At 40.1% G+C, this 16347-nt stretch overlaps 1 protein-coding gene across 6 annotated transcripts in view; it reads left to right on the top strand.

Moving 5' to 3' along the window:
• LOC120804386 (plexin-A1-like) overlaps positions 1 to 16347 on the top strand; it is a 302292-nt gene that overhangs the window by 184691 nt on the left and 101254 nt on the right. For 5 of the 6 annotated variants that reach the window (XR_005709443.1, XM_040153824.1, XM_040153823.1 and 2 more), the window contains exons 6-10: positions 1473 to 1573; positions 2987 to 3110; positions 3440 to 3593; positions 4700 to 4799; positions 14143 to 14257. Coding sequence is in view for 5 of the 6 variants with exons in the window: in XM_040153824.1 (XP_040009758.1) it covers positions 1473 to 1573; positions 2987 to 3110; positions 3440 to 3593; positions 4700 to 4799; positions 14143 to 14257 (594 nt within the window). In the remaining variant the exon portion in view is untranslated. Of the gene's footprint in view, positions 1 to 1472; positions 1574 to 2986; positions 3111 to 3439; positions 3594 to 4699; positions 4800 to 6388; positions 6475 to 14142; positions 14258 to 16347 lie in introns of those variants that run through there. The other variant, XM_040153827.1, reaches the window with a different exon arrangement.

The raw sequence follows: 16347 nt of genomic DNA, 5'->3' as shown, positions 1-16347 counted from the left end.
TGCCTGCTTGGTAAATGCCCACATCTTTCAAACTCCATGCCCCTTGTAACACAGGCTTTTAATTAACAGTACGAAGAGTCTACTGTCACTAGCAGCTCTGCGAGGCTGTACTTACTGTAGGCTTTGAGCAAAATGCTACTGTCAGGATTCTAACAAGCTCATGGAAGTGTATGCTAACATGCTGATGTTTAGCAGATATAATGTTTACCATGTTCACCATCTTTAGTTTAGCATGTTGGCATGCTAACGTTTGATAATAAGCACTAAACGTAGAGTAGAGATGAGGCTGAACGGAATGTCATTAGCTTTGCAGAAATTAAACCAATGTACCAGGCTTATTGAAATTTGACCTGAAAACGGTGCTAGATGAAAGACAGAGGGGTCACCAAAGTTTTTACAGTTCATCCTGTGGTGAACAGGATTGTTTGTGCAAACATTGTGGTGGTGCTAAAAGGACATTGAGGTAATCACCAAAATCAGTGAGCTGTATCCTCCAGGGAAACACAAATGTTTGTACAAAATTTATTGGGATACCACGTAATAGTTGTAGAGCTAATTCAGTCTGGACCAAAGTCATGTACCGGCCCACTGACATTGCCGTCCATAGAGCCATGCCGCTAACATGGTTAAAAATGTGTATTGTCCAAGCTCAACTCAAATCAGAAGCTGAGTCGTACTCCTCGTTACAATTGAATTGATCTTGATGCGTAAAAACCAGTTCAGGTCATTTCCTTTGTGAGCCGGTTTTCAAACTACCAGAAAAAGATAATTAAAAATTCTTCAACGTGAAACGAGGGAAGAATCATCAATACATATCCTAGGAAATATCACATACATTTCCAAGGAAAACAATAAGGTAATACAAAAGGGAATATGCACAGCTGTTAATCTGGCCTCCTGTCAGATATGAACTGACACATGATGGAAAGCAAGTGAGTGAAGACAAGGTCCAGTCTGTTTTAATTTGAAAAGGCATTGTCAAAGACATTTAGGATTTTGTCAGTTTCCAGCTCCAGTGCAGAGTTCTGAGTAATTTAATTGTTCTAGATTGTGTTTAGTGTCTCTCAAAATAAACTGCTTTCTTGCATCAGTCTTTTCTGATCCACTGGAGAACTGTGGGCAGTACACAGTATATTACAGAGCGATGTTTGTCAGAGGGTATAATCTTAACCCGTGTGTGTTTACATGTGTTTAAACCTCACCTTTTCCCCCCCTAGATTGCGTTGTATGCAGCGCTGAGGAGTTGTAAACAGCACCTCCAGAGCTGTTTATCTCTGATAGTCACAGTGGGCTTGTTTCTTTAATCTCATGTTCCAGGCACAGGACACCTCCGGTAGATCCTGTTTGTACTAGGGCTATATTATGGTATACAGTAAGCTGTTTGAAGGTGGTGTACACAGGGTTTGTGTGCAACATTAACCAGGTGTGTGTGTGTGTGTGTGTGTGTTTGTCTGTGTGTGTGTATTTTCCAGGTTACACGTGTACCAGTGGAGAGCTGTGAGCAGTACACCTCCTGTGGAGCCTGTCTGGGATCAGGAGACCCTCACTGTGGCTGGTGTGTGCTGCATAATGTGTAAGTGTATATACTGTTCACTATCTTGTATCCATGCAGAAATTTCAGTGGTTGCATTCAGCGGATGCTCGGTAGTTAGTTAATTTATGTTACTGTGATGGACAGAGTTATGAAAATCCCATCAATTCCATTTTTATTAGTCATGTTTACATTCACAGTTACCAGGTATTTATTATTGATTGAAAAATAAAAATGTCCTAAAGATGTAATAGGTGCTTAGGAAATTGGCTTTTTTACTGTTTGGTAGCTGCATTCCATAAATTTACTCTGCTAATTCAGTCAGAGACATTGCATTAAGGATTATACCAAATTAAATAGTTAGATATGATAAATAACACTTTGTAGATAATGGAAAAAAAATCCTCTTGAAGGAATCCCTCTCACAAACATCCAGTACTTATACTATGTATTAGAAAAGTCAACAATACCAAAAGCTTAGCACATAAGGCGGAGGTTGAGGTGTTGGGGTGGGCGTGAAAGTATCATCAGAGTTGTCACTGACAACTGTTAATAATACCACCTGTACTAATATGATTGGACATTACTTGTCAACTGATAGCCAAGCAGGGGCTGAATGCTCTGATGGTAAAACATGAATTAGCAGCAGGGGCCAAGGTAACTTTTGTGCTCTAAACTAATGCAATAGTCTCGTTGTTTTTTTCACTCTCTTTGTATACTGGGTTCTATGTTTGACTGTTGTTCTATACCATGATTTATTTATTTATTTTTTTTAAGTGTATCTGAGGGACAGAATTTAGAATTATTTATCGCTGCTCTTAAACTTTGGTAAACCATAGATTAATTGTGACTAATACGACCCCTGGTTACATATACTGTACAAGCACACATGTGTATTGTTGTCAGGATACCAAATTTCAGAATCCTAAGAGTCAGATTATGGTTCGGTCTCTTTCATCCCCCCTTATTCAGTTACAGCACAATAAACAAAAGAAGTGCTGAACTTCTGGCTACAATGTCACCATTAACGAAGTATATTCCAGTTACCTCTTTGTTTAGCCCCTTAACTGCACAGGTTATTAATATGTACCTTCCTAATTTACCTCCAGTTTCCATGCTTCCATGCACCAACTAATAAACAGAAGCTCTGCCTGAAACCCAGCATCCTTGAGTTGTTCAATAAATATGTTATCTCACTAATTCAGTGATGCCTGCACTGCAAACAATTTGGAATTTTAACAACTTTGTGAGTAAGGTGAGGTTTTGTTTCCCACGTGAGAAGCAGCCGAGGGTATCAATGCCACATTTTGACCAAACGCTCATGAAACTGAACAAAACGTATTTTACCTGAACAAGGACAGCCAGTAAACATGATTAGTGTGAATTTACGATACCAAACTTGATCTCCGAGGCTTCTGAATGGAGATTTGACTGTAGTGTATCCTCCTCCTCCAGATGTTCGAGGAAGGATCGCTGTGAGCGCGCAGAGGAGCCTCAGCGTTTCACCACCAGAGTGGAGCAGTGCGTCCGCCTCTCCGTCCAACCTGACACCGTCTCTGTCACCATGTCAGAAGTGCAGGTACAGTTTGTTTGGTCTATTAGTGTATGTGTGTTTAGATCCGTCAATGTGTGTATTAGTGTGACGGGGAGAAGTGGAGGAAAGAAAGATGGACAGAAAAAGTGAGTAAAATAGATGTGAAGTGAGATTAAATAAAGCTTGTTCTTGTGTCATAACTGGCAATCTGTCCATCATTTTGAGTATGAGCTGAAAAGTGAGTTTTCCGCAAATATCTGAGCAGCATTTCCTGCTCAGGGGCAATAGAAGTCTTGTTTACTGCATTACGATTGAAATACATCAGTTTAAATTTATGTTGTCCCTCACCTTTCTGCTTTCTTTCCTCCTCCTAGTTGGTACTTCAGACCCAGAATGTGCCCAGTCTGTCTGCTGGAGTGAACTGCTCATTTGAGGACTATGTAGAGACGGAAGGACGCATCTACGGGGGACGGATCTTCTGCCTTTCCCCCTCTACAAAAGAGGTTGCCCCCATCACACGAGACCAGGGTAATGAAAAACATCCCAACCTTACCAAACCACATGGTGTCCGTAAAAAAAATGGAATCACAGAATCATGACTACCTGAGTACCTGAAGGGAAATGTTTATTTCATAAAAATCCAAAACCAGGAATATCTGTATAGAACGCAAAAGTGTTCAAAATGAAATGAGTAAAAAAGATTATGATGAAAATATTAATAAGACTAAATATTGTAAAATGTATAAATGTATAAAACTCGACTCATTATTATGAGAGTCTTTTTATTTCATAAAAAACATACATGTGGTCATTTGTCCGCTAGTGACGCTTTTATTTAAGGCTGAGTTTTATTTCATGATTTATTTAATGATGTACTTTTATGACAGTGGTGCTGTCCACAGTCACCACTCCCTCGCTTGCTAGCTTAGGAGGAAGGGGCCATGTGATTGACTGAAAGGTGAGAGGGCGACAACACCACTGTCATGAAATGTGACAAAGCCATTTATTAATATGACAATTTATTTTAGAATTATTTATTTATTATTTATATGGAAGTTGTACTTTGTGAAAAAACAACTTATTGACAGTTTGGACACACCCCAAAATGGCTCTACTTCATTCTGAGCTTTTCAGAAGAGCAGTTCTGCTCGATGCTGCACAAATATAATTTGTGTGCTTCTTTCAGCCTGTTCATTCAACTGTGTGAAACACAAAATTATGCTTTTTAACTGCACCCATTTCTTTGTGATTATCGAAATTAGAAACTGCTGATTCACAAAGTTACTGAACAGACCCCATAAATATATATGAACAGCTGAACCGTTTCATCCAGCGAGTAACTTCTCAACAAATTTCATTTATCTGCTCCAGGCTCCGTTTGCTTTCGAGCAGAAACACTGGCTCCAAAATGCCTGCTATACGGGAATTGACAAGAATCACCTAAAATTAGTCTGTTAACATTTCAGAATACATTGCCTGGGTTTGGGCATTATCCTGGGGAAATGAATTGAAACATTTTTCCAAAAACTAATTGTAAGTGATAATATCACTTGTGCACTATGGAAATTTAGGAAGGCTGTAGAAAAAAAAAGCACCGACAACATATGGTGTGGATGTTTTGTGTGTCTTCGTAGGTGATCGACGTGTAATAAAGTTGTATCTAAAGTCAAAGGAGACAGGGAAGAAGTTTGCCAGCGTGGACTTTGTGTTCTACAACTGCAGCGTCCACCAATCGTAAGTTGTTGTTGTTGTTTTTTTCATATTTCAAAATTAAACGTTTTTTGTACCAATAGAGTTGATTTAGAGGTGGAAGAGAAGAGTGAGAAAAATTCCCACTGCTCACATGCCAGTTAAATAGCCTGAATGCTGTTTCAAATACACATTGATATTAAACAATAAATTATTGGCCCGAAACAACTCCTATAATGGGGAATGGCAAGAACAACGTGCGACCTCTGCTAATTCATTATTCAATGTATTCAAGCTTTTTACAAATCAATTACTTAATGAAATCTCAAGCAATGAAGGGACCACTGGTGAGTGAAATAATAAATCGACCTAATAAACCTAACCATGCAAAACCTAAAAAGGGCAGCAAAGCTGGGGAGCTAAAGCACGCCAGGTGTGTTCCTTGGAATTGAATTATCCCTGATGTAAGTCTAGTAATACTGATTGACTTTCCAGCACTGGCTTGAAAGCAGTTCTTATATATTTTTGTTTGTATGTGTGGCTGACTCTGTTATTTAAGAAAAAGGAGCAAGTAAGAACAGAAAGAGGGACCACATTTATAGTCTTCTTATAGGAAACACTATTCTGATTTGTTGAAGAGAGTAGTTCAATTAAATTGCTATAAATTATACTTAATCATAGACTTCTTTTTTTTTTTTTAATCTACAATATTACTTTAGTTAACTTTAGTTATTTGTACAGTATGATACCTCAAAAAAGCTGTAGAGGTGTAAGTTGTTTTAGTTTGCTTGCTGTCAGAACAGCTCTCAGCTGCTCACTCACAGGAAACTCATGTCATTACACACACTTTCATTTGTAGAACATATCATTTAAGAGTAAAAGTGTACGAGGTTTAAAAGATTTTCGCATAATGAAGTCAAACTTTAACTGTCGCTAACTAATTTTATCATGAGCTATAATGAGAGAAACAAACGGGAGGGAGAGCGCTGGAAGGGAAGAGTGGGAGAAGGAAGAAAACTCACGTTCCCGGAGAGCTATAGAGAGAGAAAAGACAACTGCGAATGAAGACATAAAACGGAGGTTAATAGTCAAGTTACACCTTCATTGAGAAATAGTGGCAAAACTAAGAGAGAGGACCTAATGTCGGTATGAAAAGTGACTACATTTTTTGCCATCCTCTTTAAAGAAAAAGCTAAACGGGCCTTAAAAGTTGCCAAATCGAGAGAGAAAATTGCTTAATTGACTCCACTATTAACATTAGCTCAAGCCACTCAAGTGCAGAGTTGTCAACAGCGTCCATAGTGGTTGTGAGTGAGCTACCAAACCTAGTAGAGCTAGTACATTTATCAGCAGACCATGTACACTAATAAATTTTAACAAATTCCCTGCAATGTTGCTAAAAAACTAGTAACGGTGTCTTAGTAGTGACCTCTCTCCTGACTGACTGGTTGAAGAAACTCTGAGAGGACCTCAACAATGTAGAAACAAGATACATTTGTGATTGTGCTTGAATCAAACGTATCTTCATTGATGCTATGTAGACAACAAATACGGGCTTAGGAGTTTAAAATTGCAATTAGATGTTTTCCTCAAAGTGTTCACTCGTAATTGGTGTTTTTCTCTTTTAATCCCAGGGACGATGATTTTAACTAAGAGAGGAGGGATGGAATAGAGAGAGAGAGGCGGAGCAGCAGTGAGATCAGCCTGATAATGAATGAAGAATGTTTTCTTAATTGACCTGCCTTGTCAAATAAAGGTTAAATTAAAATAATAAAATTTCCTACCGTAAATGACACTTGGCTGCTCCGCTGAAGTTGCTGAGTGGGATTCACTCACTCACACTCTCACTCTAGCCTCTTCTGCCTGGCACAGACTCACATCTCCCATTTAGGTATCTGCACTCTGTGTCAATACACCCCAAATAAAAATGCATCTCTGGCGTACTCAAAGTGGATTTCTCTTTCTCTTGCCAAGCGTAGATTGATGACAGCATTACTTCCCCCCCTAATGTTTACATCATTGCAGGGCCGATGAAAATAAATTCTAAAAAGCATCCTGAAAATACTTGTCACTAGTAAATATGTCTACTTAATATTTTTTATTTTGTTTTCTCCTGTATGTGGAACCAATTTCACATACAATGCACTATGTCCAAGGGCTGATTGGACATTATTTGTCCAATGAATTTTATGTATTTTTTTTTTTCTATCCATTTTGGGCTTTTTTTGTTTTTGTAAAAACTCTGAGACTTTTTTTCTGCATTCTTGTTAGGGTTCATGCTTCCATTTGTAATGCATCTGGTGAACCACAAAGATTAGGAAAATAGACCAATAATGGATTTAAGAAACTATGGCTATGTAGCTATATTTATGCCCTGTTTCCTCTCCTCAAAACACGGATAAAATCCCTCAGTTTTTATGAAGGTTTCTAGATGGCTGGAAAAGTTCCCACACTAAAACACTGACAAGAGTTAAAAACTCAAAACTATGAATTTTGACAAGAACATTTAATTCCTGGATCACCAGCATTATAAGCAACTAGTAATTAACAGTCCAAAGTGTACTTGTCCTGCTTTCGCTGTCTTTCATGGCACCATCCCTCCTTCTCTCTCCCTCTAGCCCCACGGCCCTCTTTTCCTTTCCTGCCTTTCCATCTTCTCTTAATTTCTTTTCTCCCGTTCCTCACTTTATCAGTCTCTCCCTCCCGACCTCTTTTAGCCCTCTCCCCACCCCCACCCTTTTCTTGCCCGTCTTGTTCATCAAGCCCATTTATTGCCTACGCTCTGCTCTTGGCCCTGCATATATCTGCATAGTAATAGGCCGTTAATTAGTTCTAGCTGGGGTGCCTGTGTGGAGATGGTCATAATGGAGTGGGCTTGGAGAGAGAGCTCACCTGGGCCACTTCTCAGGGCCTCCAGGCGTAGTTCAATGGCTCTGGTTCATTTTGTGAAAATGTGGGTGTGTGTCTGTGTGAACATGTGTGGAGTTTTCTGTTTCTGAGTCATCACTGTAGTGTCTATACATATTTGTGCACATGCAGGTGTTTTCTCATTTGTTTATTCGTGGGGTCCAAAAAACGGGGAGCCCACTACCTTTGTGGGGACCGCAGTGCTGGACCCCACAAGTTTAAATGGCTGTTTGAGGGTAAATACTTGGTTTAAGGGTTCAGATGAGAATTAGGTTAAGGTTATGGTTAGAGTAAGGGGCTGGGGAATATACTATGTCAATCATAAGTCCCCATGAATATACTAAAACAAGGATGTGTGTGTGTGTGTGTGTGAGCCCACCTGGCCCTCCGCTCTTTGCTGCATAAACAGGCGCACTGCTGTTTAAGCCTTTGATGTTGGCTTCGCTGGCCCCCCTCAGGACTCTGCAGGACTATACAACTACAGTGCAGTTATTACCACGGCAGCTGTAACATAAACTCCTGTACAGTATTATATACTACTCCCCCTCTGCCTCACCTTTCACCTCTAAATCTTTGACCCCGCCTGTAGAAAGCCGGGCGCAGGAGTTGCAATGTTCAGTGGCAGATAATGGAGTTCTCTTCGTGGGTGTGGTGGGCAGGTGAAAGGGTAGCCCAGACTCACAACAGCAGACGCACACACGTACGGTAACAGCAAAGAGCAGCCCGCAGGCAAGCTTTTGTGCAAGTTCATACAGCCTCGCACAACACGCCTAATGGTGGACACAGCACTGGCATCAACAGCCATACACATTCTCATGCAAGCACACATAAACAGGTGCACACACAGTCAGAAGGTGCACGTAGAGACAGAAGGCACAGACTTGGCACAGCAAATTACACTGCAAGCTATTCACATTCGCTGTTCAATATTAGAAATTTGCATTAAAAAAGAGGTTTGGAATAGTTTAATTGAGCATATGGGAGGAGGAATAATCATCTTTAAAGACATGAAGAGAAACAAACAGGAGAGAGAGAGAGCGCTGGAGGGAGGAGTGGGACAAGGAAGAAAACTCACGCTCCCTGAGAGCTAGAGAGGAAAAAGACAACTGAGAAGGAGGCATGAAGAGGGAAAGAGAGATATAAAGCAGTGTTAGCTAACAAGAGAGAGAGTGTGCCCATTGTGTCAGGAATAATGCGTCCCACACAGCTAAAAGGTTTGCGCCCAAGCCTCAGACCACCATGACCATTACAATATGAAAGGACTAAAATCTATGCAGTGAAAAGAAGCACTCAAGGGAGGGGGGGAGCCCAAGCTCTGGCCCCCAGAAAGAGGTCTCATTTCCAGGCTGACCTTTTTTCTGTTGCCTCCTGTTCAGAGACCAGCCATCATCTCATTAGAAACAGTTCCATTCATCCTCTAGTTGATGTTGATTTTGTGGCAATAGTTGTTGGTCCAATTTTCAGTAAATGTGACCCAGTTTAATTAAACTGAGGGTTGAGACTCACAGACTTACTGCTTTTGGACATCACTGTGACAAGATGCAATAATATCCTATAATGAGTCTGAGTCCCTTGTTGAGAATCTAAACCTCTCATTTGGCTCATCTGCTGCATAACTTAATGATATATGCATCATTTTATTGCCGCTCTCTTTGGAGCTTATTTGGCTAAAACACAAAGAGGCCTCCTTATAGATCACATAGCACAATCAGTCCATTCTATCTTCTAAACACTGTTCACATGAAACATATCTGGGAGATATGATGTCAAACCAATCAGGAGTTTTAATAACAATTACAGCATGCTTTAAGCTGCCCCAAGTACTTATTAGGTGTTGAAGCTCTATGCTTTTTGCCTTAAAATGTGTCACTGGCCTACTTCATTTGGGTCTGCACATGTTGACATGTTTTCGGCGAGCATCAGATAGACTAACCTCTTAATTAGGAAAGAATTGTAGCTTTATCTGTGAATTTATCCACATTGACCAGAATTAAGTGAGCATATGATGGTTCACTCCTTTCATATACGTTTTTTGCGGATCCATTGCTCGCATATCAACAGCTTTGTTCCATCGATTTAACTTTGCAAGAACAAAAGCTTTGAGAAGATGAAAAGGCATTTGACCCGGCTCTTTTGCTAGGCCTTGTTAAATAGCAGGGGATTTCATTGACTACATTGCATCAGCACAGCCACTTACCCAAGCCAGTTGTCCAGGCTTTGACAGCTCTACTGTAGAACAAGTCTCCGCTGCTCAGGTGACCCAAAGGAATGCTACGATGTCTACATGGACGGCAGCTTGTGTGTATAAGTGTGTCTCAGTCTGTTAGTGTGTGTTATTGCAGACGTGAGCGTGCATACACACCCCTGTGAATGTGCACGAACATGTCCCTGCAACAAGAAATCGATGAACCCTGGGGTTAATGGTGAGGAAGAACTGTCTCACCAGCTCTACTAAAGAACATCGGACCGTTAGCATAACCTGAGTCCACCTTTCTTCAGAAGAAAATCCACTGGTATTGATTATAAACCTCACACTGCAGTTCAATCTTATCTGACTGGCTTATCACTGGCTATATGAAGACCCTTCTATCTCTGTCGCTCCAATGCAGGCTATTTAGGAGTTAACCCTCAAAAATCTGAATAAACCAAGGACGGAGGGACAAAGACAAGGATTAGACTGAAATCCAATTTAAAGCCAGTCTTTCAGGCAGCAGGGTGGCAATGTAGGCTGAGCAGTTGTCCTTCAGTTTGGAGGACCTGGTTTTAAACCCCCATGGTGGCTTATTAGTGTGTTGTTTTTAGACTAGACTTGGCATAGATCACTTGTCAGGTCAAACCATAGACGTGGTGTTGTGATTTATTTTTCCTTTTTCATTAAACCTTTGCATGTCTTTAGGTGGAGCTCTTTCCAAGCCAAACCACTCTTTTCCAAGAAAATCCCTGTCTGACAGCAACTGGTTTGAACAAAAAAGCTTTTGTGAATTGGATATAGACTGAATTACTGCTTTATACTGTCTGTCACTGATAAAGTAACGTTAGCAACTTCTACATTTGTGTAGCAGTAATGTAGTAGTAAGTACTGTAAAATGTATGTCACTGTATGGATTTGGGCATTATACCATAGTGGGCTCATCATAGCTAGATTTTCCTATAATCCTCAATGTTAACTGTCAAATGAACAAAGATTTACAGTAACAAATAAATGTGATGCAGCTTTAAAACTGAATCAACTTTTGGCCTTTATAGGCCACGAAACCTCTCAAACAAACTAAAACCCACTCAGCTTTATCATCATGAGGCCAGCAGAAATGGAGCGATAGTAGCATTCAGTTGTGTTACTGGCCAGCCGAGAAATGTAACTCAAATACTCACTCTGTCTTCAGGTCTATTTCAGCTCTATATCTGTCTCGTTAGCTAGCTTTGTTGCCCATTTAGCTTAGCACTGGAAAACTACCACACGTTGGGACCACAAAGGATTAAACAAATGGCATATGACGTTAATTAGCCGGCTGCTGTTGGGCAGATATATGTATATATTTTTTACGTTCGGACAGAGTAAGCCTAGCTGTTTTCCCACTGCTTCCACTTGTATTAAGCTAAGCAAACAGCCTGCTGATATTTAGCATAAAAACATGGAAGTGATATTGATCTTCTTATCTCACTGTAGGCAAGTAAGTGTATTTCTCAAAATGTCAAAACCTAGCAAAGACCAGCTGGCAAAGACTTGCATCATTAATTCCTTTAATGTTACTAGGTAAAAAATTGAATTACTGAAGATGTAAAAAAAGGTGTGATGGGAGCTTCTTGAGGAATCCCAGTAGGTGATTTTCATCAGAAGTTCACAGTAGCTCCATTTTCCAAGTACACTTTGTAATAAAAACTAATGGCCAATTTTCAAAGATTTTAACTGTTACATATTGGAAATTAATATCCTTTGACTCCGAAAAATGCAACAGGACATTACTACAATGAGCACTGCATTAACTTGTCATACAGTCAGCAATACACTGCAATATTGTGGAACTCCTGGAGGGTGATAACTGGGCGATGGGTACACACAAGGGACCCCACAGGGTCCCAGTCAGTTTCTGGGGTGGATGTGAGAACAGACACTGTGGGTGTGTGGGGGTTGAGTTGTAGGAGGTCAGAGTACAGTGAGAGCAAATGGGAGAGATGACTGACATAAAATTAGAGCTTGCTTTTCTTAAGCCAGTTAAGTGAAATTCATGTCCAGAAGTTGTGTAAGGACCACAAAGCCAGGACTTGTTTTAGCTCAAAGAGCATATCAAGTTTAAGGTTACTGAAAATATTTTTCTGTCAGTCTCTGTAGTTATTTCTTTTGATATTTAACTCAATTTCATTATTTTTACATCAAGTTTACAGCTTGATTTTAAGTTCATATCCAGCTATTAAAGATACTCTGCATTAAAATGACAAGAAAACAATAATAAAGGCTGGTAAATGGAGACTTCCTGTTTTTTTCCTGTGGGTGTCATATGATTGACAACGAAAATTTAATACAACACTGATATGAAAACACTTGAGGAAATTGTGATGAAGCAGAGAATTTGAACAAAACAAATAAAATCAAGTTCATACAGATCATTTTGACATGGATGAATTGCCAAGGTTTAATTCTCCTTTTTAATATGAAAGTAACATTTTGCTAAATTAACTAAAACTAGTGAACAAGTTAATTTAACTTTTCACATAAACAAATTAAAAACCTAAACTAACTTTTGCATTTTTATACAGTCTTCTCCCCCGTTGCATTTTTTTTGGTAGCCATGAGGGCCCTTCTTTTGTCCGGTAATCCATGTTCAAATGTGTATATATTCATTTTGCTTCCTCAACTCTGAAGAAGAAAAAAAATAAAACAGATGTTATTTAAAAACAGGCTTATCTTGGTCTGCCAGCTTAGTTCACTGTAAGCCTCCAAGCATGGCGAATAAGAGGAGAGGAGTGGATCACCGAGGATTCTTTCCTGCTCTCTCTCGGCTGTTTTCAGCATCCACCTTGGCCTCGCTGACAGCTGGAAAAAAGTCTTAATGCACAAGGCCACAGTTACACTTGTCATTCCAACCTGATTTTAGGAGATAAACATCTTTCTGTTTTTAACTTGGCATGAGTTCTGCCTGAGTATATCGTACCCCATCTATGGTGAATTCAGGTCATACCGGGGGCTGGGTTTCCATCAGTGCATTCTATACTAATTATAGTGAACAATTTTAAATTTCAAATTTAGCAAGTTCTTGATGATGTCGGTGTTTGTCTTTTAAATGTCGTTACACATTTTCTTTTTGATTTGTTCTCAGAGAAAAGCACTGAATATGGTTGACATTAAACAGTTATAAATCCCCAACACATAGTATTTTTCTGATGCAGGTTCTTGCTGCATTGGTCATTTGTTTTAAGTAGTTCATTGACCATTTAGATGCCAAAGATAAGATCTACAAATGTGAGAAGGGAGAATGGGATGAGAAAGTTACTTTTATTCTGTATTTAAAGAGTAACTTGAAGGTGGGATTTCTTACTGAATTTATACTTAAGGTTTCATGGAAATGATGCTTTAAAAAGTTAGGATAGGATTTTATGTTTTATAAGCCATAAAAAATTTCAGAGAGGAAGTAGCCCTTCCTAGCACTACCTTTCCATACACTGTGCTCACTCAACTGCATGTCCAGGCCGGGCCAGTCCACTCCAGTTCTCTTCTTATGTCCACAATTATGCACTTGGCTCAGTTGATTTCAGACCAAAACACTAGAGGGATAAAATTTATCATTGACCGTCCATCAAACGGGAGAACAAAATAGTTGTACTCGTCGCAGCACGCCACTCTCCTCTCTTCTTTCTCTACTCTCTTTTCTATCTGGCCTCTGCCCTCAGGCCAGTTCGTATTAGACCAGCCCCCCCAACCAATCAAAGTGAGAAATGACCACCTAGTTTTAGTCTGCATTTGGCATTTTAAAAATTGTTTGTCCAGTTGGCAGAAATTCTGGGCTCTTGGTACATTGAGTTTACAGTTTTCCTAACAGGAAAGGAAAACATGCATGCTCTCGTGCCTGGGCTGGTTTTGTGCAAGTGAAGAGGAAGAGTACTCCTCAGTCTCAGTGAAAAAAAGGAATTCACTTGATCATTCCCAGGTGTTATGGAAGCTTATACTTATATATAGTATTTGCAATCCTGGACACTTTGTATCTTACAGGTCTTATAGGGTGTTTCATCTTAGTTTCTTTTCTTTTTATTTGGGATACAAAGAAAAACTGGATAGCATGAACAGTGATAGCCACCATGGCTGACTGCACAGAGATAAGAGAGGGGAAACTCAGACTCCATCACAAGAAAATTCAAGGATAAGATGAAACACTACAGGACACTTTTTTTTGAATTATTATGATTATTAAAAGGTGATTATTGCATATGTTAAATATTAAATCCCATATGTTTTCTCCTCTTTGTCCCACATTCTCACCCACTCCAGGTGCCTGTCCTGTGTTAACGGAAACTTCCCCTGTTACTGGTGCAAATATCGCCACATGTGCACGCAGGATGCCAGCGACTGCTCCTTCCAGGAGGGACGAGTCAACACCTCCGAGGTGCGGGTTTAAGCGCACACACACGCAAAATGACAAAATCATACACAAAAATCCATGAGCACATGTGTTTAAACATGCTTTCCTAATCGCTAGCACACAGAGAAACACCGATTAAGAAGCACAGACTTACAGAGCAACACATGAATACAAGTATTAATGCATGTGCACACGCACACACACACACACACACACACACACAGAAGTTTGTATAGTGGCATAGTAATGCCAAGGGTGCAGCTGGGACCTGTACCCCATTTGAATGTGTGTATGTGTATATTAATGAGTGCTGCTGTGAGTGGCCCAGCAGCAGCTGCTCTACTCCAAGCAGCGCTGGATTTATTCATTTCTAAACAAGGGTGAATGAGTATGCAAATGGCAGCGCGTGCTACCGTCCCAAATGTTATATTTGCATGAAAACTCTCAATCGTCCATGAGATGATGGGCTTTCGCAGTTCCACTGTTTCCATCTAAGTCCTGTAATTCTCACTGTCGCTCGCACAAACACAGAAATTCCCACTGACAAGCACAAATAAACTTTTGTGTTTTCAGAAAGTTAACATCCAGCCACCTTCACTCCAGCTTTGTCTCTATTTCAGGCAAAAAGTTTAAAATCAAGCAAGGTGATAAATATTTTCTCCTCCTCTTTCTCTCATTCCTCTCTTCTCTATCCTTTTTGGTCACCTTTCCAACCTTACATACAACTCAGAGTATTCAGTGTGGGTGGGAATGAAGGAGTTGTGTGTCCGTGTATGTGCAAGTGCGTCTGCATAGACATGTTTATATGTGGGTGGCTATTTTGTATGTTTTAAGATTTTCCTCTGCTTTTATGTCTATGTGCACATGCTCTTATTTCCATGTATATGTTAGTGTGTATGTATGCGTGACCATTGTCTTTATTTAAGACATTGTGTGTGTCCATGTGTACGGGTGTCTGTCAGATATGCCGGGTGTGCGAGGTATGCGTATATTACAATGTCAGAGGGTACAAATGGGGCAGCATTTTGGACATTTTAAGCCATTTTAAGACATTGTGTGTGTGTGTGTGTGTGTGTGTGTGTGTGTGTGCGCGTGTGGATGGAAGGGATAACACCTGACTCCACACGCGCTATCACATGTTACATCCTCCTGTAAACAAACCATGTTGACATCCATGCTCATCTTCTTTGGAGAGCCACAGCAATTCAGCTTTTTATTTTCTGTGTCCCCTCTTTTTTTTTTATCCTTCTGATGTACTCTGACTGTTTGGTGCAGGCGCTGCCATGGTTACCAAGACAGTTTGAATGTCAGGGGGGGTTTGCTGAATTTTGATAGACGCACACACAACAGTGCCATCACCACATCCTCACATGGATTATTATTATTAACGCAGCAGACAGTGAAGTGACAGCTTTGGGCTTTTGTGATGGATGCTGTGTTCTGTTGTATCCTTATGTTCTCTCTCTGTCATTGGATAGGTAACATTTTGAAGCAATGCATATGTGCATTTGAGCCAGCAGCAGTAGTTTTGTCATCACACATTTATCTCCTCTAGCCTTGAATTTGCTCCAGTTTGCCAGTCCATAGCCCCTACTGAAAGCAATATTGCCCATCTCCACTGCCTGAAAAAGTTTCCCCCTGTGTCATTAGCAGTCGGTTGCCAAAGTGATTGAATTCACACTACACTGGTTATCTTCCCAAAGGCATTTTGTCATATTTCTTGAGGCTGACTTCACTTCATATCTGATCAAATTCATAGCATCTGTGAATCCGTGCAATCACAAAAATACACCTTTTCTTTCTGTTTGTAAACAAATTACCACTAATGTCTAATTTTTTCCCTCTTAAGGTAAATATAAGTCTGTGCTGTCACTTCCTGGGTATGTAAATATATATAATCAGCTGTATTGTGACAGCAGATAAACAGAGAGGCACATTAGGGGCGACCAGGCAGAAAATTGCCAGAGTCACAGAAACACTTGAGAAGGCCATCAACAGAAATGTGTGTAAACACAAAAGATGAGAGAAACCAACACCAAGACAAACAAACACAGAGACAAACAAATTTGCTCTGCTCCAGTGAATCCCAGCATTGGGCTGGAATAGCAGACTGG

Source organism: Xiphias gladius, chromosome 18 (genome assembly GCF_016859285.1).
Source record: "Xiphias gladius isolate SHS-SW01 ecotype Sanya breed wild chromosome 18, ASM1685928v1, whole genome shotgun sequence".
Lineage (NCBI taxonomy): Eukaryota > Metazoa > Chordata > Actinopteri > Istiophoriformes > Xiphiidae > Xiphias > Xiphias gladius.
This window is presented reverse-complemented; position numbering and strand designations above follow the sequence as displayed.